Below are 24,212 nucleotides of genomic sequence, written 5' to 3'. Positions count from 1 at the left end.
CGCAGAGAGAGGACCGGGCCCCTCGCCATCGTCACCCGCTGTGCGGAGAGAGATGCCCGGAGGGGCTGGGTGGCAATGACGACCTGGAGGAAGGTGGAGAATTCCACGTGGAGACACCGCCTCCCCAGGGCCTCCTGGGGCACAACCGCGATCGCTGGTGACCTGAGAGCCGGCTCTGAAAGTGTCCACTGGGGCGTCTGTCCACGTTGGATCCCACCATGGAATCACCCATGAATCACGGAACGGCAGTGCCCGTACCTCAGCCCTCGCCCTCAAGGGGTCCTGGGCCCCCCTGTGCTAACGTGCTCAGCAGCCCCCCGCCCCCCCGCCGTTTACCCGCCCTTCCCTGCCACAGCCAGGAGCGCCAGCAGAATTGCGCTCTGAGCAAAGCAGGCCCCTCATTTCTGAGTCCCGATCCCACTGCTGCCCCCTGCAGGCCGTGCCCCGCACAGCAGCCAGCACGCCCTGACCCCTCCCTCCCTCCCTCCTGCTCAGACCCTTCGGGGGGCTCCCAATTCATCCAGAGAAGAGGCCAAAGGCCTTTGCATCCTTGACTTTTAAAATTATCCTCATGTTGAAAATTTTAAAAGTTTCCTTAGTGGGGAATATAGTTCCTCATGTTTTGAGGATATATATTATTTTTATTTCCTGATTGTAGACAATTATAAAATAAAATACAGAAATGGATAAACTGCAAATACTTTATAAAACTGATTATGTTATATATTATGTTGCTTCATTTGAATGTGAATATTTTTGGACCTATTTTGGCCATATATATTTACTATATGCTTAAAAATATTTCATTCTTTCTCCCACCAATTTGACATGCAGGAATTATCTCAAAGAAGAAAACTAAGCCTTAACATAAATATTTACATTTAATGCTGTTCCTCAGAGTGAAATCTACAATAGCAAAACGTAGATACCATTTAAATGTCCACATTGCGCCCAATTTTGTTACAATTATAAATAAAACCTCTTTTTTAAAAACAGGATTCTTCAACCAACAACCCACATAATACTCAGGGATGAAAAGCTGGAAGCTTTCCCTGTAGGATCAGGAGTAAGACAAGGATGCCCACCAGCACCCCTCCTATACAGCGAAGCACTGGGAGTGTAGCCACAGCAATCAGGCTGGAGAAAGACGCGACAGCAGAGGAATCGGAGAGGAAGAAGTAAACTCTCGCTGTATGCACAGGACACGATGCAATGTATAGAGAAGCCTGAGGACTCCACCAAAAACAAACAAAAACCCCTCAAAAGACCTTCTCCTGCTGCTAAATGAATTCAGTGACCTTGCAGGATACAAAGTCAGAGAGCCGTTGCGTTTCTAACAGCAATAATGCATAATGAAAAGGAGAAATTTTATAAATCCTGTTCAAATTTCATCGACAACCATAAAATACCCAGGAATAAATGGAACCGAAGAGGTGACAGAGCCGCACCCTGACCAGTACAAGGCAAGGAAGAAAGGAACGGAAGAGGATACACGGAACGGAAGGGTGCACTGTGCTCCTGGGTTGGAAGCATTAATGTTGTAAAACTGGCCTTCCTGCCTAAAGCAATGTACCTGTGAGCGGAGACCCCACCGCTTGAGCGGCCGACCCTTGAATGGACCTGCTTTCCTCCCTCCAGACCTGCCTCTCCGTTATTGGCTTAGGAGCGGCAGGCAGCCAACCTGGTTTTGGTATCAGCGTCTCTTCTAGAATCTCTTAACAACAGGTTCCCAGAGACGATCAGGAGAGACAGGAAGAGACCTTGCCCCTCTCTGGCCACAGGAGGTTCCCGGGGAAGGGCATGTGTTTGGCTCCCTGGTTCCCGGCGTCTCCCTCCCACAGGGGCCCAGGGCAGCCATACCGCGCTGCCCTGGCTCCTTGCTCCCCCTGGGCCTCACCTGCAGACTCACGGCTGCCTGCTCCTCCTCTCTGGGGCGGCAGCGCCCTGCAGGCTCCCCAGCTTCTCAGCCCCTCTCCTGAGGGCCTGGGCCTAGTTTTCCCCCGCTCCCCCCAGTTACCCTTGGCTCTCCCAGCAGGAACTCCCAGCGCACGGGCGCTCCGTGGTTCTGTACTAGAGGTGCGTCTGAGCTGGAAGAAAAGGTGAGAATAGACTCCGTGCTCACCAAGAGGAACAGAGCTCAGTCCCTCTTTCAAAGCCCCTGTGTACTATTGGCTCGTGGCGTCTGGCTAATCAGCTGCTGGACAGGCGTGAAGGCGAACCCCGTGCTGGGTGGAGCAGTGCAGGCCTCTGCCAGCCCTGACCCCACCCTCTGCCCGGTCACCTGCTGAGCCACTCCTGGGGCTGGGGGTGTGCGAGCAGCATCTCATTACACACGCCTGCTTTATGACCCTTATATCATACTGTGTTCAGCAGCAGAACTTAGACAAATTAACAGGTGGCAATGTGTGAGGAGAGGACGGTGCACAGTAATTAAATGGTCACTGTGGCCGTTCGCTAATGTTTTTGGCAGCAGAACCCAGTGAAGGCCTGATGGGGAGGAAGCAGGCCCTCGGCACCTTTCCTGAATCCTGTGACGTTACATCTCGGACCCTTCCCCAAACAGCACGGTTTCCAGGCCCCACAGGCGGTGCTGCCAGGGGCCGACGGGCAGGCCCTTCATTCTCAAAGAAGGATGATTTGGGGGCTGCCGAGAAGGCCCATCATCCTCTGCGCCTCCTCTGAGCGGCATCTGGATTTTCAAGTGGATTCCTTTTCCCTCTCCTGCAGGATCTGTGTCCTCTGAGGTCAGACGGGAGAGGCTGCAAATGCATCCGTTAGGGGCCTTTGGGACCAGTGGGTCTATGTGTGTTCTGGGGCCTCCACAGACACTTTGTTTAGGCCTCAAGGCCGTGGGATTAGCCCCCAGGGCTGGATGTGGCCGTGGCTGATGCAATGTGACTGCATTACAAGGTCTGAAGGTAGGTTCTGGGGGTGGGGATGGCTGTTCCCTTGTGCCTTATGTGTTCCTTGTTGCTTCTTAGTAACAAACCCCATTTTGGGGGGGTAGGCCCTGCACTATGCCCATCCCCCTTATTGATGGGAGACGCTGAGGGACTGAGTTTAAGCCGATGGTTTGCAGGTGGAAATTGTTGCATTGAGTTTACAGAGAGGGCCACAGAGTTCCAACTTCTTTCTTCCTATTCAGTAGATGGCATCTCTGGAGCTGGAGCTCAGCAGCCATCCTGTCACCAAGAGGCAACCTCGGATGGAAACTACATGCTAAGACGGCAGACAATGGAAGCAGACGAGATCGGGCGCGTGCCTCTGAGCTGCCCGCCCGGCACTGGACCACGGCCCCTGCATCGTCTCATGAGGAAGGAACAGGGGCCCGAGTTTATCTGGGGCCAGTGGCACCTCTGGCCTCTGTTATCAGTCACGGAACACATTTCTTCGCGTCCCGCCTCCCGCTATCAACAGTGTGTCATGAAAACTACAGAAACCCAACATCGTTGAAAGAATGTTTTAATGAATACTCAATCTACCTACCCTTCACTCTTTACTTATTTTTTAAAAAAATTTTCTATGATTTTTAAAACAAATTTATTGGGGTGATATTGTTTTTCGAAACTCTACAGATGTGCAGTGTACAACCCCATAGAACACGATCTGCACACGGCATCATGCACCTGTCGCTCCAAGCAAAGTCTCTTTCTGTCCCCAGTTTTCGCCCCTTTGCTCCCCTCCACCCAGCACCTCCCCCGTTCCCTGCCGTCTGCGTCTCTGTGATATGTGCACGTTTTCTGGCTCATTCCGTCCCCTCCATTCAGTCCCCCACCCCCTCCCTCCTGACAGCTGTTAGTCTGTTCCCTGAATCCAGGCATCTGTGTACCTACTGTTTAGATTCTACAATACACATTTGATAAAACACGCTCACTTTTATTACCATCTCTTCTTCTGTTAGGCCTTATGCTTAGTTATCTGGAGCCTTTCATGTAAGTGGGGGAACATTAGGGCTCTTTCCCCCAGGAACCAGCACACGTCTGTCAACTAGAACACAGCCGTGACACGCTCGAGGCAGCAAAGCTGAGCTGAAAAATATAAATGTAGGAGCAATTTTCAGTCGTGTGTTCAAAATGATCCGTGGGTTGTTTTTATGTGGGCACCGCTGCTGGTAAATGTCTAGTCATCCCCAATTTCATGCACAGTCTGTCCCTGGGGCCCACTGCTCCTGAGATCAAGGCCACCTCCGGGAGTCTCCCAGCAGGGCGCTCCCCCACAGTCTGACACAGGACGAGCACCAGCTCAGGCCCCTTCCGTCCATTCCCTGGAATCTGAGGACAGAAGATCTCGCTTCTCCGCTGAGGCCACAGCAGGGGACTGTCATTCTAGGCCACCTGTAGGGTGTGGGGCTGCACAGTAAGAAATATATTATATATCGTAACTGACGACACACACTTAATTTTATATACCATATGGTCTTATTATTATTTTGATACTTTAAAAGTTTGATACTTTAAAAAACGTGGGTCGCTCCGTGCGGACTTGGTTCCCACCCACCGCCGCCCGGGCCCTGCGGGAGGCGCTGCTCCAGGGCGGGCGTCGGGCAACGTGAACGCCGCGCCCCCGCCTGCGGGCTCCGCTCTTGTCCAAAGGACAGGACGTGGACACTCAGAAATTTACCTTCAAACTAGTTTCTGATATGGATTTTTAGGAATAATTCTGAAAGCTAAAAGTGCACTTATTTCCCTTCATATTAATGTTGTAAGAACCTTTACATTTGGCAAGAGGCCGAGCACAGAGTTTTCTGACGCACAAGGAGAAATACGAGTTAACCCTTCCCGCCCCCCCCCCCCCCCGTCTGTGAGTGGATCTCCCTGCAAAGCACACGTGCTTGGGGACCACCGGACAGCGGCACCTCAGTCCCCCGACCGGGCTGCACCAGGTGCCACAAATGGGGAGGATGAAACAACACAGCATCGTCGCCTCCGTCCCCGCGAATGGAAGACTGAGCTCGGGTCCGAGGGGCGGCTCCGCCCCGCCCCGGTGGAGGGGGAGGTGCAGGTTGGGGGGTGGGGGCTGCTGGCAGCCTCGGGCCTTTCCCGGCTGGTGGACGCCCCGCCCTGCCTCCGCCGTCCTTCTCCCAGGGCTTTTCCCTGAGAAACGACTTTCTCCCGTTTCCCAGGAGGGAAGACGCTGGGTCAGGCCCGTGTTCTTGCCAAATGCTCAGACGACAGCAACTGCCCTTCGGTGTCTGTGGGAAGGCCCTCGGCCGTTTGACCTCGGCTGCGGCACCGTCTGCTCTGAGGGCCTCACGTCTGGGCTCTTCTGTTTCATATTTTAAATGCACAGGAGTCAGGGGGAGAGAAAGGACCGACGTGACGGAGGGTGGCAGGTGCGGGAGAACAGGTGTGACGTTCACAAGGTCTAAGCTCTCCAGCCGCCACCCTGAGGTGTCAGACCGTGTTATTTGAGTAAACAATAAAGATTTTTCTCATTTAACACAAGTTGTGAGGTTGGGCTGTACTCTATAGTCCTCCTTCTAGTGGTTTCTGTACTGAAGGCGGGAGAATCTAAAAATGATTGAGCAACATGACGAAGCTGCGGGAAATGGAAATGTCAGCACCCACAGATAAGGCTTCCCTGGAACGCGGTCCCTCCAGGGGATCCGGGCAGGATACAGCGTTCCCACAAGGAGCGACCCGGACCCCGCCCTGCCAGAGCCAGGGCGGTTCGGATGGGCAGCTGTAAGCGAGGGCCCCGCACCTACCCCGGCCTCTTTGAAGTCTGTTTTCCCGATCGAAAGCCAAGCCACAGACCCCAGGGAAAAACTTAATACCTGGTTGTGAAGGTTCGTACCCACATCCCTTAATAAGTCTTGTACCATCCCAGAATGCGTTGCTCTAATGACATGTACCCAGATTCAGTGGGTCCCAGTGTCCCTAAAAAGGAAAAGGTCAGCCAACCTACACCTGGACTGGGTGCTCCAGCCCTTCTGCGTTCCCTGGGAGGAAAACCCCGAACCCCACATTCGGGCACAGACCCCCAGGCTGAGCTCAGGGTCCTCGTCCCCTGCAGAGCCTCAGTGAACTGCCTCTGCTTTAGTCACTGTCTCTGATCTAAATTCTTTTATTTCAGGAGACGAGGACTGCGACGCAGGGGAACACGGTCACGTGAGACTGGGCTACACGGGCGTGTGGCAGGAACCTCACGGTCCTCAAAGCGACCCTATGCACCATCCGGCCCTTAAGCAAAAAGGGTTCCCGATCCATGGTCTACAGAGAAGAATTTTCTTGTAATTTGTTGGCTGCCGACAGAGGGCAAAATGGGGCCACATTCTACCCAGCAAGCTCAGGGGAGGCCTGCACGGGGGAGCCTGGGACCTCAGAGACCCCCGTGACCACACGGAGTGACCGTGGGTCGTCCCCTCGTTAACAGGAAGGAGGACGGAGAGAATGGGACACTCAGCTTATTAGACTGGGGAGCATGAGCCCGTCTCCCTCCCCAGAGGCCACCTCCTCGGGGACCCAGCAGGGCTCCTCCGAGGGGACTGGCTCGTCTCCCTCCCCCTCCGATACCTCATCGTCCAGGGGTCCGGCGAGAGGCGATCGACCAGAGAGGCTTGTCAGTCTCGCTAGAGGGTCGACCCGTCACAGCGCCGGCAAAGCTTGGGAAGCTCGCTACCTATATTTTTAAATTTCTTAATAAATCTGTTTGTGGATTTGAGAGACACAGGAAGGGAGAGAAACATGAATGTGACACAGACCCAGGGCTGGCTGCCTCCCGTAAGTACCCGCGGAGAACCCAACCCTCAGCAGGTGTGGGCCCGGATGGGGACTCCCCCCCGAGCCTTTTGGGCTGTGGGGACGCTGCTCCGAACAGCTGACTCTCCAGCCAGGGCCGACTGGCTGCTGGAAGAGCCCCTGCTCCGCCCCGGGCCCAGGCCACTCTCATCCCAGGGACAGTGAGGCTCCTCCGTCCCCGCACTCATCCCGTTTCATCGCGTGCACTAGAAGGATGATCCACTCCCAAGGTCGCCAGTGGCAGGGGATCCCCTGGGATGAACCCCTTCAGGTGAGGCCTTGTGTGCGTGTGTGAAAGACGGGGGGGGGGGGGGGGGGGAGGGGGAGGGGAGGAGGAGGAGGAGAGGACAGGGACTGAGAGGCAGGGACTGCGAGAGGCAGAGGCATCTCTTCTTCCCCAAACAGGGAGGACACCCGGCTGGGGATTGTCCTTGTCCTCAGAAGACCTGCGTTGCCTGCGCACGGGTCTCCCCTCCCAGCCCCTGTCCCCACACCGCCCGCCGATACCAGCCTATTTATAATCAGGGGCCTGTGGAAGGGGAGTCAATGGGTGAGCCAATCTCAGGGACGCCGTCCAGCAGCCCTGCTTGTCTCCTGAGGGGCGAGGACAGCTCACCGCCATCCCTCCTCTGTCCTCGCCAGCAGGATGCCCTCAGTGCCTCCATTATGGGCGTCCTGAGGCTCAGGGTCTCTGGGGGGTGGGAGCTCAGAGCCCCAGGGAGGTGACCAGCCAGCCACCTGCACAGAGTTGAACGTCGGCCATTCTGCAGGGAGAGGGGTTCCATGGCCTTGTTTCCAGAGCAGTTAGGGGGAGATCCCAGATTTCAGGCCACATGCCCTGCAGACAAAGTCCCCGCTGGGGGCAGCAGAGGGACTGGGACAGGGACAGCCACAGCAGGGGGTGCTGGTGGGGAGGAGGGGCGTGGGGGACAAAGGCTGGGTGGCCCTGGGGGGCTGCTCACGGTTGCTGCTGGCTGAGCTGCGCTGTCACCTGTGGAGGAAGGGGCTTGTCTGCCCCCTGGAGGCAGGGGTGGCCTCTCTTTTTCTCCAACTGTTGTGCATCATCTCAGGCAGACGCCCGTTAGACAACTGCAACTAATTGTTCCACAAAGGATGTCAAACCTATTAATGAATATTTTTAGTTTGTCACTTCACACGGCTGAGGAGACAATATAGCATAGGTATCTGGAATCACCATCGCAAGGACCTGGAGGAATACAATCCACCACCGTCCCGCCGAGCCCCGACCCCAGGCCTGGTTCCGGCAACGCCCCCTCCCGGCTCCCGCCCCGCCGGTGCGGTCTGTGCTCAGCGCGGCCGCCTCCGGAGGTCCCGTCTCTGCTCTGCTCGAAGCCCGGCCACGGGTCCTGCCGGTTCCTGCCTCACGACGACTAAACCCGAAGGCCCCCTGTGCCCTGCGCTGCCCCGTCTGGCCTGGACGCATCCCAGGGCTGCACTCACGGCCCCCGGGTCTCCGCGCTCTCGGTCCCTTCCACCCGCACCGCCTCCCGGCCCCTGGGAACTGCGCGGGCGCTCCCGCCTCAGGCCCTGCGCCTGGGCTCCGCCGGCCACCGGCCGCTGCTCCCGCGCGGGCCCCGCTGCCGCCTTTGCAGGGAAGCCGCCCCTCACCATCCCGGTGGCAGCCCCGCTCCCGCCTCTAGCCCTCCCTGCACCCCCGGGTTAATTCTTACAGCACTCATCGCCGTCTGGTATAATAGTTTAGTTAAATACTTCACTCCTGGTTTAGTTCATTGCTTCACAGATTACTCCCTGCGTCTCTGCAATGTGCGCCCCATGAGGGCAGGGCTCTCCATGGCCTTTGTTCTCTGATTTATTGGGTTTCTGTCACAGTGCCTGGAACATACGTGGTCCTTGCTGAGTGTTTGTTGAGTGAGTATATGAGCATCTGTGATGAAGGTGTCCCAGCTCTGTCCTTGGAAACCCCACGGGCAGGAGGGGAGGCTTCAGCACCTGAACCGCCAGGCGCAGACGGCCGCCTGCCCACACCGCTCCCACGGCCTGCGATTGTTGTGAATCCACAAGCGCAGCTGCAGCCTCAGACCCACAACAGGGTGGAGGGATCACGTTTACCCTCAGAGAAGAGGCTCTGCCCCCTGGGACCAGGGACCCTGTGAGGTGCCCCTTGTGACAGGGGCGAGGCCTCAGCTCAGCTGCAGCCTGAGCCCCTCAGGGCCCAGGACCCTCCCAGCCCCTCCCTGCCCCTCCCCCAGCCCCACTGGGCCCCGCTGTCTGCTGAGGGTCCTGCCTCCTCGGGCTGGGCGTCCCCAGGGGGCAGGGCGCTGACCCGGAAGGAAGGTCACAGAGCCCCTCTCCGGGCCCAGCAGGGTGTTGTTGACCGACAGGACGTGTCCTGACAGAGCTGTCGTCCATGGTCACGGCATTGGTGACCCCGGAGAGGACGGCTGTGTCCGCGGTGTGAGCCCCCCAGGGCGGGCCTGAGCTCACCACAAGGTCCCCACACACTGCGCGGGGCCCCAGGCACCACCCTCCGGGGGTGCACTCCGGCCCGACACCCCGTCCTCAAGGCCCTTCATTTCAATGTGGGGCTTGGAGCCCAGGCCTGGGGACACACAAACATGTCTAAAATGTCTACTCCCTGTGCCCGTTCTTTGGGGGGACCCGTAGGGATCTCTGAGGAGGGGCCCGAGCGTCCTCCGGGGGGGTGACACCCTCTCCCCCGCTCACGGCTCCGCTGAGCTCAGGGTGCGTCCCAGGCCTCGGTGCCCCCAGCTCCGCTGGGCAAACCACGCATTCGTCCCTCGGGCAGGAGGGAGCCACCTGTCAGGTAAGAGGGGACCCTAGACAAACCTCTGCTGGTCTGATGTGCAGAGAAAAACTTTCTGCAGGAGCCACAGTGCAAAAAAGCCACCAGAAAAAAAGAGAAACGATGCCCTAGTCACTTCCCGTGTCGGAAATAACAGCGGTAGATGCTCTTCTCTGGGCGGTGACGTTGTGAGTGCCCAGGGCCCCTCCCCTTGCCTCTGTCTCCACTCTCAATGGTTGGCCGTCCTCGGTGCTGCCTCAGTTGCACACGGCAAGCAGCTCACGAGCAATGGCCCCAAAGCAACCATCCCACGCCTGGGACTCTGTCCCCGTGTCCCTCCCTCCACTGGACTTGTTCCCCGACCTCTGTCCCTGCGAGGACGGCTGCAGCCGGTCCCAGCCCGGGGTGTCTCAGCCTCTCCTGACGCAGCAGGAGGGCGGCCTGGGTGCTGTCTCAGCAGGAAGCTCCGCTCTGTCCTCCTCAGAATTAGCAGGACCCGGACTGGTCCCCGGGTCCTCCAGAAAGGACCCAGCCTGTGACACCTTGGCTTCAGCCCTGCGAGCGCCTTGCCGGATGTGACCGACAGAAAGATATGTCAGATAATGGGGTCGCGGTGTATTAGGTCATGCGGCTTGTGGTTGCGCCTCACACCAGTGACAGAAAACAACTCAGTAACGATTTTGTGAAAATGTTCATGGAGCAAATGTGAAACTGTTAGTGAGCTGCGGGGGCTTCAGTCTACAAGAAGCTCAGACGAAGAGTGGAGATTAAAGACAAATTTATTAAACAACTGTGACATGACAACCACATGCAGGTGGGGGGACATATGGAGAAAAATAAGAGTTACGATGAAGAGCAGCGTCCCTTCCCCAGGAGCCACGCGCAGCAGGAACCGCGGGGGTCTCAATGGATGCTCAGCAGTGGGTGCCCCTCTCCTGGACACGGAATCCACCGTCACAAAAATTAATGGACATTCCTCTGTCTCCCTGCCTCCCAGAGTCCTGCTCCCAGAGGACCTTCAGGGGTGACGTGGGAGGGTGGGCGCTGCTCTGTGCTCACAGGTCACAGCTGGTTTGGAAAGTGGCCGCTGGTCCGTCCTCGGCCCTGGGAGGCGCGGTCGCTGTGATTCACCCTCTGCACCACGTTGCCCTGCGGAGCCCGTCAGTGAAGCGGGGACCACGGCCCTGACAGTTGACCCTGAGGATGCGCGTGGGGGCGGCCTTCACAGTCCCCCGCGGTGGCCTTCACCCCTGGAGCCCTGGGAAGGGAACCTCAGGGGGCCCATGACCCTGCCCGACAGGAACAACCGGCTGCCAAGGGGCAGAGGGAGGGGCAGAGGGCGAGCCTCTCCCAGCCGCACGGAATCCGTGGGCCTCGCAGATGGCAGGGACCGGGGCCCTGCCTCGGTCTCCACACTTTCTAAACGAGGCTGCCTCTTGGGGGCGTCGTGAGGGACAGTGAGTGACAGTCCCCTGCGGCAGTCAGCGCGGCCCCCGGTACCTGGGAGTTACCTCGGGACGGCAGCGGAGGTTGTTGGAAGCAATGGAGTCACCTTAGGAACATTAACTTCCTGCACCTCGTGTCCTTATCTCACGTGTGGAGAAACGAATGAATATCAGTGAAGTGCTTCACTCAGCCTGTTTTCAGTAAGTTTGTTCACGCTCTGACCTTTTGCGGTTACGGGGGCCCTCAGCTCCAGACTGAGCGGCAAGGACACACATTACTTCCGCCTGAGGGTCCCCATTCCATTCAGCCGAGCCCAGGGACCCTGGGGTCTCCGGGGAAGGGTCAGGCCCTGGGACAGGCACAAGGGATGTCCCCACGGCTCTCTGTGCTGCGCAAAGGGTCAAGGGGGTGCCCTCAGCTGTCAAAACCCGGAAAACAGGCCTCAGAGGCCCAGAGAAGGGGGTGTGCGGGAAGCTGAAGATGTGTGACCCGTCGAGGGCGTTGTAGAATGACACCTGCCCCACGTCATAGTCCAGGAAAACGCCCACTCTCTCGGGAGGGTTCACGTTGGTCAGTTTAGTCGGCGGGTCCGTGAGAGCCTGGTAGTCACTCCCATGATACAGCCCCACTGTCCAGAACCCGTTCTCGGGGGACATTTTTACGCCCCCTTTTCTGCTCACGTTGTCCCTGCACAGCCCAACACGCCACTGTTTCCTGTCGCCCACGTCCACCTCCCAGAAACGTCTCCCCGACGTGAAGCTCGCACAGCCCAGCACACACTCAATCCGGGTAAACCTCCCGGGGGCGTCCGGCAGGTCCTCCCAGGAGTCTTCTCGCCACAGGCTCCTCTGGTCCTCAGACACACGGAGCGCGGGGTGCGCGGTGTCCGGATCCAGAAGCACGTCCGCTGCAGGGGGTGTCGGGAGGGGTCAGATGTGGACCCGGGGCCTCAGAGCCATGGCCTTCAAAGCGTGGGGTCCCGTCCAGCCCTGGATGGGACCCTCAGCCAGGCCAGGAGAACCTGCGGGGGCCTGGCGTTTGGTGCGGACGGGGAGGATGAGGAGGGTTGGGGTCTCCCATTTCCCTGTTTGCCCCTCACTGTCCCTGCCCAGCTGTGCTGCACAGTCCCGTGGGTTAAAGGGCAGCCCTCGCTCTCCTCTCTGAGCTCGATGACGTCCCTTTCTACAGTCTCTCTTTCCATAGATACCAGCTACGGAATAGGCTGAGTCTCAGTTTCATAGCTGTGGACGGGGTAAGACCCTCGTCTCTAGGGTGGAATGAGACAACTGGCTGGTCAGTTTACCCAAGGCCGGGCTCAGAGGAAGTGTCTGCTGTGATAACAGACGCCGTGTCCCTCCTGTGCTGGGGCCGGGCTGGGGCTCCGTGTGCTCTGGGGTCCCCCCCACCCGTCCCCACCCTCCGGACCCAGGGGACAGCATCCCTGAGCCCCGGACCCCTGGTGACTGCGGGTGGGGCCACGGCAGGCGCAGGCTGAGGACGGGAAGGAGGAAGGACAGGGGGCGCAGCGCCGGCCCCACGTCCCCAGGGGGCCGCTCCCGCCCAGCAGCCCCTCCCCGAGCCCCAGCGGCCTCCGGGCTCCAGGCGCCCCTCCCTGTCCCCCTGCCCTGGGCCCACGGGTGGTCACGGCGGCCCCTGCTGTGAGCCCGGGGCCCAGTCGTCCCTGGGGGTTCCCTTCGTGCTACCCCGCCTGTGTCAGGAACCACCCCATCTCTGCGTCAGGAACCTGTCATCTCTTCATGCTGTAACATTGATACACCTCACTGTCCTCAGCGAACGTAGGAAAGCCTCTAGGTGACAATGGTCTGTATCCTTAACTACAGCCCTGAGCCCTTTTGTTAGTGACGGAGAAGGACAGGAGCAGGGAGATCAACACCCAACTGGCGATTGTATCGACTACGAAGGATCGTCTGTCCCAAGACCCCCAGGAGGGCTGGCTGCTGCTGCCACCTTCTTTGTCCCTTTTCCCATCAGTCATCAGTGCCCGCCTTATGGCACAGAAAGTCCTGTAACGGGTCTGCTCTCAGGGAACAGTCTGTGCCGGCTGCGGGGCCTCTGTCCTCTCCGACCCGACGGCCTGTGAGTGAGTCGCCCTGTGACACAGTCTGTTACATTCAGGAGTTGCCCGCGTCTGTTTATGTCTTAGCTGCCTGCTCCACACCGGGGTCCTTACCGGTAGACACACACCCATGTTAAACAGGCCGACTGTTTCCTCTGGGTGTTCTGACCAATACACAGTCATCGCCTCATTCAGCCTCTGTCCCAACCCTCACTGAGCAGGAGTGACCATGGGACAAGGCATAACTGGAGGGCACACAGCGGCAGGAGGGGCGGGAGCCTGGGCAGGTCCTACCCGCTCCCCCTGCAGCCCCTCCCTCCAGCCCCGCCCCTCCGGCTTCTCCCTCCCACAGGGTCCCGTGGACCCCAGGGCAGCCGCTGTCCCTGGGCCCCTGGTTCTGGCGGCAGGTGGGCACACCTCTGGGATCAGGACCTTAGGTCACCTCCCCCCAGAACTGTCCCAGTGAAGAGTCAGAGAGGATAGAGGGGGCAGGGCCCTCAGGGTCTGTCCTGGGGACACAGAGGGACCCACTCACCAGGCTGGAAGAGGGCCGTCTTCAACTCTGGAAGGAAGGGGACACAGACAAAGAAAGGACATTACTTCTGACCCCCCCATCCTCACTGAGCCTCTCCCCTCTCCTGTCCTCCATCCCCTCCCCCATCCCGGTCCCTCGTCCCCAGCCCTGCGGGTCAGGCTGAAACCTCTCCCGGGGCTGGGCTTCCCCCCTTCACGCTGGGGCCGCGGGCGACATGACCAGGCTTTGCCCGGGGGAGGGCGTGCGTGTCAGCAGGTGAGGGGACGCTGCACCTGGAAGGTCCCCTCTGAGTGTCCAGAAAGGCGGGGGTGGCCCAGCCACAGACCAGGAGCCCCTGAGCTGGAGGTGACCCTTCCTCCCCCAGCAGAGAGAGGGGTCAACGCTCCCCACACAGGAGCCAGGGGACCAGGCGTCAGACTCACTCACCTGCGTAGGCCTGAGACTGCTCCTCACCTGCAACGGAGACAGAGAGTCACCTGGATGTCACTTTTGAGTTGGTTCCTGTCCCCCCTTTGCACGATGTGACCTTCCCGAGTGCCCCCACCCCTCCCACCTCTCCCTCTGCCTGTTCCCTCGGGGGCTCCCCTCCCCCTTCCATCCGCTGCCGCTCAGGACCCGCCCGCGCCCTGCACGGCCTGTCCCCGCTGTCACCCGCAGAGCCGTCCTGTCCCTGTCTGTGCAGCTGTCACCCTCATCCCCGCTTTAGCTTCTCAAGTGTCAGTCACCTCCTGTCAGCCACGGCTGGACAGCAGGAAATGCAAAATGGCAGAAATAAACAATTCATAAATTTTAAATTTCATATTAATGGGAGCAGCGTGACAAAACCTTGTGCCGTCTGCCCCACCGGCCCCCCCCCGAGTCCTCCCTTAGTCCAGCTCGTGCCCCGCGTCCTCCCTCCCGTAGTCTGAGGAGCGTCTCTGTGGCAGGTGGACGGTCGCAGGGTCACAGCGCTGGTGGTCAAGTCACACTTATTTTACTTAATAATGGTCCCAACGCGCAAAACCAATGAGGCTGCAATGCTGGTGAGCCAACGAGAAGCCTTCACTATGTGAACAGGAAAATCCTGGTCTGTTCGGGGTTTGGTAATATCTGTGCGCCAGGCATGCACTGGGGGCCTTGGGCTGCGTGCCCCTCGGACAAGGGGGGACCACCTAACTCCGGGGCCTGCCTGTCCCGCGCGAGCGCCCCCTGGTGCACGGAGGCCGCAGCTCCTTCCCCACGGAGAGACCAGGGCCTGGGTCCCCCATCAGCGTCCTCCTTTCTTTCCTGGGCGCTTAGGGGAGGGGAAGGGGCGGCAATATCCGCGCAGAGGGGCTGGGATGCGGGTCGGGGCACTCACGTGGCAGGTACGGGATCCTTCTCCACCCTGCAGGGAACAACGGCAGGAGTCCGTGACGTGTGTCACCAGGGACCCCAGGACGTGAGGGGCATGAATCGGGACTTACTGAGTTCGTCCTGCAGCTTCTCTGGAAAAAAACAGGAAAAAGAAACTCCTGTTCAGGAAATGGAGGAGCTGCATTACCTGTGGTGGGTGCGGGCTGGGACAGGGAGGCGACCTCCTGCCGCGGGACCTCACCTTTGGCGCTTCGCTCCTGCTGCAACTTCACCTGAGCTGCTTCTTTCTCTGCTCGCTCCCGCTCCTTCTCCTGGGTCAGGGCCCAGATCTTCTGCTGTCCCCACAGGAAGCACCCGAGCACAATCAGGAGCAACAGCAGAGCCACCAGGGTCACCGCGAAGGCCACCACCAAGGGCTGCGCGCTCTGGAAGAAGAGGCCTGCGAAGGGTGAGCCTCAGCCACTTGCTGAGCTGGGACACAGGGTTTCTCAGGAGGGAAAATGACCGTTCTCTTCCCAAACGCCCAGAACTCTGTTGACTGTCACATAAGACTGTTCTCTTGAAATACCCGCCTCTCACGGGGGAAGTTTTCAAACATAAAAAACATATGCAAAGTCATCGACGTCTCCCCTCCTCTGCTCCTCCCCCGGCGATGAGCTTCCCCTGAGTCAGCCCCATCTGGTGATGCAGAATGTGAACTTGGGGCTGCAGGGCCTGGGCTACATTCCTGACCTTCTGGCTGACCAGCTCTGTGACCTTGAACTAACGACGTAAGCCCCTGCTCCTGGCGTCCTGATGGGTAAAAGGACTAAATTAATGCTTATAAAGTGCCTGACACATAGTGAGTGTCATGCAAGGGTTTGTTAATTTAAAATACATATACTTATACATTTTTCTTTACACCTAAGACAGCTCTCTAAACAAGCTGGTCCGCCTGTTGCTTTCTCTGGTCACCCCGTGTCTGGCGACCTTCCCCCGTCGCCACGGGGAGCAGGTCTGGGACCCTCTCACAGGGGAGCGCCCCCCCCACAGCCTCCCGTGGTGGGGGGCACATGCACAGCCTCCGACCCTGTGTTATTATAATGAGCTGTAAGAAAATAATCCTTTACAGGGTCATTGCACAACAATGCAAACTGATCTGTCAAATAAATTCCCAGAAGTGGGATTCTGCATCAATGAGCAAATAGTTTGGACAAAGATGGCTCTTCTGCCGCCAGCGGAATCGGAGCAACAGAACATCTGCGAGTGACCGTCTCCCCACAGTCCCGCCAGCAGAGCGGGTGACCAGCCACCTCGCTTTCCTGTTTTGTTGCCATATCACAGGTGGAAACACTTTCCCTACTCAGGGGCGTTGGGCGTCATTCTGTGAGTCCTTTCCTTTTCTATGAACTGAAATTGCAGCTCTTTGCTCATTTTTTTATTGGATTCTCTTATATTCTAAGGAAACTCGTCCTTTCTCTAAGATTTGTCTTGTACATATTTTTCCCCTTTTTGGGATGTCTTTGCTGACCTTGACCCCTGTCCCCCAGTCCCCACGGCCTGGCACCGCCTGGGGCAGCAGGAAACGCTCAGAAGGCGTCTGTGACAGAAACGGCTTTACGGGGAAGGGCACCAGGTCCCTGCTCTGTGCCTTAGAGACGCTGGACCCTCCCCTCCCCCACGGCCCAGACCCTCTGGGTCCTGGAGCTGCCTCTCACCCACCCTGGGCACACAAGGGGGTGGTTCCCCCTTATCTGAACCCAGTCTCACCCCAGAGCCCCGTCCACCCTGCGTGTCCTGTGCAAGCCTTTGCCCTGCTGCGTGGGGGGAATGATATGCTCCTTGTCTTGCCACCCCCAAGCTGTGTGTTATATGAAAGTCCCCTCAGGAGATCCTTCATGTAATTAATGCTGAACTTGTCAGCATCTTTTTGGGGTCCCTCAGTCATGGGGGGTTTTGATCACCTGGTAGCACAGAGGGGAGAACTTTCCCGCAGAAGAGAGGTGACCCAGGTCCAGGGCCAGAGGGCTTTTAACTATCTGACACCAAAGCCCTAAACACAAGGGGGAGACGGGAGGAAGCCTTTTGAGGGCCTGAAAGGACAGACCCTAGTAGGGAGGACTTTCTTAGGAGCGGCCGTGGTCTCCAGGAAGGGACAGTAGCCAGCTCACGAGGCCCTGTGGGGACAAAGCCAGGACTCCCCCACCCCTCTCTGCCCTTCCATCCTGAGCCAGGGACCGCATTAATAGCAGCCGCCGGGCAGGGCTGTGTCCTGAGGGAGTGAGCGCAGCTCCGGCCCCTGCCCGTGAGCACCGTCCTGGAGCAGCGGCCTCGGACTCGGGGGCGCTTTGTCGCTGGGAAGGGTCAGGACAAAGCCAGGGCGTCGCAGCAGCCCAGCCGGTTCCGCGCACACAGGGACGCGGACCATGTGCAGACACAGCAGGGACCGCCCTCCCTGTCCTGCCTGAGGGTGACCAGCGACACCCGCACCAGCCTGACAGCACCCGATCCAGAGCAGAGCCCTGCTCCCATGTCCCCCCGAGTCCCCGACAGCCCAGAGGTCACACCACGTCCTCCCTGACACCCTCTCACTGGGATGCCCACGGTCTCCTCACATGCGCGACCCCCCTCACGGCCACAAGGACACGCCCAGCTTGTGCACCCGCACGTGTGTTCCTGGGCCTGTGGTTGGGGGACAAGGACACCACAGGGGTCGTCCCCGCAGGTCAGCCTCCCGGACCCACAGCAGCGGGCACCTGGGGGCCCACGGCCACCGTCTGGAATGTGCTGAACCCGCACACCCGTGTGCCCCCCACTGCGGGGAGGTGCCCTCCTCCTTCCCGTCCCCACCCCCACCTCCCTGCTGAGCCCTGGGGGGCGGCAGGAGGGGCTTCTGTACTGGATGCAGGAGGGGCTCTTCCTGGGGGACAACCTGGGCCTGTCAGGGGCCTCCGAGAAGCAGCGTTGGAGGTGGGGGGGGGGTTGCTGGTGAGGAGCCTCAGCAGCTCTCAGGTGGGCTTGGAGCTGCTCCCCCTGCCCCACGGAATAGAGCTCAGAGCAAACCTGAGGCTCACCTGCCACCTGCAGCTCCACCTGGGCTTTTGCAACGTATTCTCCATCTTGGAAATAACACCAGTAGATTCCGCTGTCAGAGGCTCTGACGTCGCGAATCAAGAGAACAGCCTTCCCTGCAGTGATGTCCTCTCTCAGCATCGAAGTCCTCCCATAAAATTCTGCGGCCGGCGTGTCTTCCTGCCCACGCGTGTACGTGTGCACCACCTGCCTGAGGCTGGGTCGCACCCACCTCAGCTCCATGGTCTGCGCGCTCATCCTCGGGGACAGGTGACAGGGCAGCTCGGCGTCCTCACCCACCAAGGCCAGGATGGGCTCAGGGGGTCCAACCACAGCAAACTGAGCTGGTCGTGAGAAGCGGGGGCCCCGTCAGAGGAGCTGGGGCCAGAGGGCCGGGGTGTGTCCCAGGCAGGGAGGGCGAGGGGCGGGACCCCTGGACAGGAACCCGGTCCTGACACAGCGGCCGCCTGGACGGGCCTCGCAGGGATGGGGGAGTCCAGGGTCTGCCTAGGCCCGAAGGGAAACGCTTCAGGCGCATGAACGCAGAGCCGGTCCTACCTGCTGAGCAGGGGCTGAGCAGCTGGACCAGGGCGAGGCAGACGGGGAGGGCGCGCAGACGGAGGACCGGGCCCCTCGCCATCGTCACCCGCTGTGCGGAGAGAGAGGCCTGGAGGGGCTGGGTCGCAATGACGACCTGGAGGAAGGTGGAGAATTCCACGTGGCGACGCCCCCTCCCCAGGGCCGCCCCGGCGCAGCCTGGTGACCCGAGAACCTGCTCTGCACGTGTCCGCAGGGGCGTCTCTCCCCCTTGGATCCCACCATGGACTCACCCATGGAACCCGGAACAGTAGTGCCCGTACCTTAGCCCTCGCCACCAGGGAGTTCAGGGCCCCCCTGTGCTAACGTGCTCAGCAGCCCCCCACGTACCCGCACTTCCCTGCCACAGCCAGGTGCGCCCCCCAGCATCGCCCCCTGAGCAAAGGAGGCCCCTCATTTCTGCGTCCCGATCCCACATCCGCCCCCTGCAGGCCGCGCCCCGCACAGCAGCCAGCAGCCCGGACCCCTCCCTCCCTCCTGCTCAGCCTCTTCCCGGGGCTCCTCTTCATTCAGAGCAGAGGCCCAAGTCCTCTGCACTCAGTACTTTTAAAATTATCTGAACTTTTTAAATGTCAAAAGTTTTCAGAATGGGGAATGTATTTCCATTTTGAAAGATATTGTTTTTTATTCCTGATTATAGATAATTTTAAAACAAAACATGAAAGGATAAAATTTACATAATTTATACTGGCAATGATACCCATCGTTTCATTTTAATGTAAACGTTTGTGGATGTATGTGCCCACCTAGATACAGGGGCGACCCAAAACAATATTTATTCATAAAAGTTGTGTTTTTATTCTGACCTGTTTAAACTGCAGTCACTTTCAAATACTCTGCGTTGGATGCTCTCTGATGGACATATTTTTTCCACTGTTCAGAACAGTTGTTGAACTCATCATTTTCAATGCCTTTTAGGGCTTCTGCCGTTTTTGTTTCATGCCTTCGACATTGGCAGCATTTCCCTTGTGGCCTTTTTTTAATCTGGGAAAGAAATATAGTCCCTCTGGGTGAGATCAGGGAAATAGGGAGGGTAAGGCATGGGCTTTGTTCAAAACCTGCTGACCACTCAGGGCGGTGCGGGCGTGGGAGCTTGTAAATCACCCATCATGAAATGGGCTAATGCTTTGGAAGAGTCGTCAAAAACAATTCACTGAAGCCCAGTGTAGCTTCTCACAGCAACACCAGCTGGTGCGCTGATCCGGATGGGTTCCCGGAACACTCACCTGGAAGAGGGAAGCATGTGCCACAACGGCCCTACCCTCCAGAACATAATTCCTGGGAGGGGCGGTTATGGCTTTTTTTTTTTTTTGGGTCCCTCCGTGTATACCAAATGCATTGAAAACCTTTTATTCTTAGTTCTACAGATTACACTTGCAGCAATAACTCTTAAAAAACAAAACAAAACTGGCATTAGAGATTGACTGCTGAAGGAGACAGCCACAGACACTAGATTCCTATAAGTCTCGAACAGACTGCCTAAGGTCAGTCAGGGACGATATCTGACATCATCAGAGGCAGATCTAGAAAGAAAAGACAGCAGTCTCCTACCATAGAAGTTCACACCACAAAGTCAGGAAATCAAGAAAGATCAATTTAAGAAGGAGAAGCCAAATAGGAGAGTCTCACAAATAATGGGAAGACAAAGAAACACCCCCTAGTCGAAGGGAAAGGAGGAATCCCCAGAAAGAGAACTGAATGAAATAGAGGCAAGTCAACTATCAGCTATTGAGTTCCAAGCAACGGTTCTAAGGAAGCTAGTGAGCTCACTGAGCTCAGAGAGAATTACCAAAAACTACAGGGAAACTACGAATAACTTACTGCACACTAAGGCAGCATGAAAAAGGACACAGAAACTATCAATAAGAGACGAGAGAAAAGGAAGAATACAATATCTGAATTGAAGAACACAGGAAAAGGAATCAAAAGCAGGCTAGACGAAGCAGAGGAACAAATCAGCGAGCTGGAGGATAAGGTAGAAAAAAGTTCCCAGAAGAACAAGAAAAATAAAAAAGACTCAAAAAGAAGGCAGAGGCAATTAGGGAAATGCAGGACAACCTGAAATGTAATAATATTCGTATAATGGGGATCCCAGAAGGACAAGAGGAGGAAGGGATGTAGAACCTGTTTAAAAAGTAACGATGGAAAACTTCTCTAATTTGAGGAGAGAGAAAGTCACACAAGTCCAGGAAGCACAGAGGGTCCCATTCAAGAGGAACCCAATGAGGCCCGCTCTAAGACACATCATCATTAAAATGGCAAATATCAAAGAGAAACAGAGAATCCTAAAAGCAGCAAGAGAGAAAGATGTAGTAACATATAAGGGAGCCCTGATACAGCTAGCAGCTGACTTCTCAACAGAAACACTACAAGCCAGAACGGAACGGCAAGATATATTCCAAGTCATGAAGCGCTAAAGGCCTGCAACCAAGACGGCTCTACCCAGCCAGGCTCTCAATTAAAATGGAAGGCAAAATAAGGAGTTTCCCAGACAAAAGAAGGCTAAAAGAATACACTTCCACCAAACCAGCATGGCAAAATAAGCTAAAGGGACTGCTTTAAGGAGATCAAAATAGTCTATGAATATCCGGTTCTTTCACAGTCACCAATACTTGATATTACCAATATTTTTAATACTTATTAATCTGATTGGGACAATGATGTGTTATTATCATTGTTACATTATTATTATTTTGAAACTAAACCTGTTTTTGTATATTTCTTGCCTATTTCTATGAGCTTTAAAAAGCTTTAAGTGACTTTTTGGTATTCTCTATCCATTTTTTGATTAAATGTTTGTAGAAAGTCTTCCCCTAAAAACAAAAAAAACTATTAACACTTTTTTAAATGTGTTGCCAATACTTTCTTATTCTATGACTTGTCCTTTAACTTTTTTTATATGTATATTACTATATAGTCTTAAGTGTTTAATATAGTCATATTGTCAATATTTTACTTTATAGCTTCTGGGTTTGAATATTTTACATCAGGGTAAGAAAAATATTATTTTGTGTTTTCTCCTAAAACTTTGGTTTTACATATTGATTTTTAACTCACCTGCAAATTTTCTGAATAATGGGTGAAATAGGGCTCTATATCTGTTTTCCTTCAAGTAGTAGTGGTCCATGCACCTTATTTGTTGAATAAGCCTTATTTCTCCCCTTGATTTGAAATATTTTAATCATATATTACATTGTTAGACAGATATATACGTTTGTTTCTAGAAAGCTCATTTTATTTCATTGATCTACTTGATTCTTTCTGTGCTGGTGTCATGATGTTTTAATTGCTGAGACTTTATAATAGATTTAAATTGTTTAATATTTTATAACAGATTTTGACATTTAAAAATAAATAAATAAAATAAATCTGCAATTAAAAAAAAGAAGAAGGAACTCCTACTTTTTCCTTCAACAACATGGATGGAACTGGAGACTATAATGCTAGGAGAAATAAGCCAGTTGGTGAGACAAATACAATATGATCTCATCTATAAGTGGAATCTATTCAACAAAATAAACTAACGAACAAAATAAGCCACGGGCATGGAAACATGGAGCAGACTGAAGGTGACCAGAGGGGACTGGGAAGGAGGACCAAAAAGAACAAAAGCAAAAAATGGCATTAACACAAAGTCCATATTTAATGCTATTCATTATAGTAAAATCTACAATAGCAAAATGTATAAATTGCATCCAATTTTGTTATAATTATAAATAAAAATTCACTATTAAAAACACGATTCCTAAACATACAGCCAACATACTGCTCGGTGGCGAAAAGCTGAAAGCTTCCCCTGTCCGATCGGGAAGAAGAAACAGATGCCCGCCAGCTCCGCCTGCACCCAATATAGCATTGGAGGTCCTGGGCACAGCAACCAGGCAGGACGAAGAAATTTAAAAAAACAAATCAGAAAGGGGAAGGAAAAACTCTCACTATTTGTAGATGACATGATACAATGTGCAGAAAAGGCTGAGGACTCCGCTAAAAATACTATTTGAACAACTCAGTGAATTGGTTAACGTTGCAGATACAAAATCAGAAACCTGTTGCGTTTCTATACAGCAACCATGAGTAATTGGAAGGAGAAATTTCAAAAATCCCACTTGTAAGTTCATCATAGAGCATAAAATACCTAGAAATACATTTAACAAAAGAGGTGAAAGGGCTATACCCTAACAACTGTAAAACAGTGAAGAAAGGAACTGAAGAGGATACAAATAAATGGGAGGGTTTACTGTGTTCATTCTGGAAGGACTGATATTGGTTAAATGTCCTTTGTGTCTAAAACAATATAAAAACTCAAGGAAATCCTTATTCAAATACCAATCGCTTTCTCAGGAGTAGAACTACCAATCGAAAAATTTGTATGGAACCCCAAAGACCTCAAATAGCCAAAGAAATCTTGAAACAGAACAAAGAAGTAGGTCACACTCTAATACTAAACTATACTACAAGGCACACTAATAAAAACAGCATGATATTGGTATAAAAACAGACACATAGTTCAATGACACAGAATAAAGATACCAGAAATGAACCCTCACTGATATGGTCAATTCACCCATGACACAGGAGGCAAGAACAAACAATGGGGTAAAGACAGTCTCTTCAAAATGGGGTTGGAGAAATTGGACCGGTACATGCAAAAGAGTCTAACTGGATCAATTTCTTATACCAAATACAAGAATAAACACAAAATAAAATTAAAGATTTAAATATGGAACCTAAAACCATAACCCTGGAAGAAAACATAGACAATGGACCTTCTAACGTCACTCTTCATGATGTCTTTTTGGATATATCTCCTCAGGCAAGGGCAACACATGAAAAAATAAACAAATGGGACCACATCAAACTAAAAAGGTTTTGCACAGCAGAGGAACCATCAACAAAAATGAAAAGACAGTTTCTAGAATGGGAGAAGATACTTGTCAATGATACGTCCAATAAGGGGTTAAAATTGAAAATTCGTAAAGAACTCAGACAACTTAACAGGAGAAAACCAAATAATCAGATTTAAAAAATTGGCGGCTGACCTGAGTAGGCAGGTCTCTAAAGAGGCGGGACAGATGGCCAACAGACACAGGGACTGCAACCTCCTCCTCGGTCAGACGGTGTGTTGACGAGCCATTGTCCACGTGTTATATATGTGCTTCCTGTAGATTTTTCTATATTACAAATAATCCTGTAACAAACATCCTAATATATAAATCCTTAGACATACATCTCTCTTCTAGAATCCCCTAGAACACGATCCCAGAGACGAGCAGGGAAGACGGGAAGAGGCCTTGCCCCTCTCTGGCCACAGGAGGTTCCCGGGGACGGGCAGGCATTGGGCTCCCTGGTTCCCGGTGTCCCTCCCACAGGGGCCCAGGGCAGCCTTCCCTCCCCGCCCTGGCTCCGCGCTCCCCCTGGGCCTCGCCTGCAGGCTCAGGGCCCCCCACCGCTCCTCAGGGGGAGGGGCGCCCTGCAGGTCCCCCAGCTTCTCAGCCCCTCTCCTGAGGGGCCGGGCCCCGGCTTTCCCCAGCCCCCTGTTACCCTTGGCTCTCCCAGCGGGAACTCCCAGCGCGCGGGCGCTCTGGGGTCTGTATCACGGGTGCGTCTCTGAGCTGGAGGAAAGGCTTGGGGAAAAAGAAAGTTTGC

General features: G+C 55.2%; 1 protein-coding gene and 1 long non-coding RNA gene across 2 annotated transcripts; both read right to left on the bottom strand.

The window, feature by feature from the left end:
- Positions 1-17: 17 nt before the first annotated feature.
- LOC129063814 (uncharacterized) lies at positions 18-24,212 on the bottom strand. Its single transcript, XR_008528401.1, has 4 exons — positions 24,108-24,212; positions 23,606-23,754; positions 19,373-19,550; positions 18-83 (listed from the first exon to the last, which is right to left on the bottom strand). It is a non-coding gene; the product is annotated as an uncharacterized LOC129063814 (long non-coding RNA).
- LOC129063756 (butyrophilin subfamily 3 member A3-like) lies at positions 10,943-18,656 on the bottom strand. Its single transcript, XM_054564820.1, has 8 exons — positions 18,528-18,656; positions 17,972-18,313; positions 15,160-15,357; positions 15,029-15,049; positions 14,923-14,949; positions 14,010-14,036; positions 13,584-13,610; positions 10,943-11,878 (listed from the first exon to the last, which is right to left on the bottom strand). The coding sequence occupies exons 1-8, from the start codon at positions 18,607-18,609 to the stop codon at positions 11,169-11,171; spliced, it is 1,434 nt and encodes a 477-aa protein (XP_054420795.1). The 5' UTR covers positions 18,610-18,656; the 3' UTR covers positions 10,943-11,168.

The sequence above is a fragment of the Pteronotus mesoamericanus genome, unplaced genomic scaffold (assembly GCF_021234165.1).
Source record: "Pteronotus mesoamericanus isolate MK-2021 breed Mesoamerican mustached bat unplaced genomic scaffold, CSHL_Meso_final scaffold_99, whole genome shotgun sequence".
NCBI lineage: Eukaryota > Metazoa > Chordata > Mammalia > Chiroptera > Mormoopidae > Pteronotus > Pteronotus mesoamericanus.
This window is presented reverse-complemented; position numbering and strand designations above follow the sequence as displayed.

Bases quoted from the DNA above. Each gene is read 5' to 3' on its own strand.
- LOC129063756 (XM_054564820.1), bottom strand. From the start codon at position 18,609: ATGGCGAGGGGCCCGGTCCTCCGTCTGCGCGCCCTCCCCGTCTGCCTC. The intron at 18,314-18,527 runs GTAGGACCGGCT...TCTCACGACCAG, and splicing joins GCTCAGCCCCTGCTCAGCAG to CTCAGTTTGCTGTGGTTGGA. The intron at 13,611-14,009 runs GTGAGTGAGTCT...CCTTCCTTCCAG, and splicing joins GCAGTCTCAGGCCTACGCAG to AGTTGAAGACGGCCCTCTTC.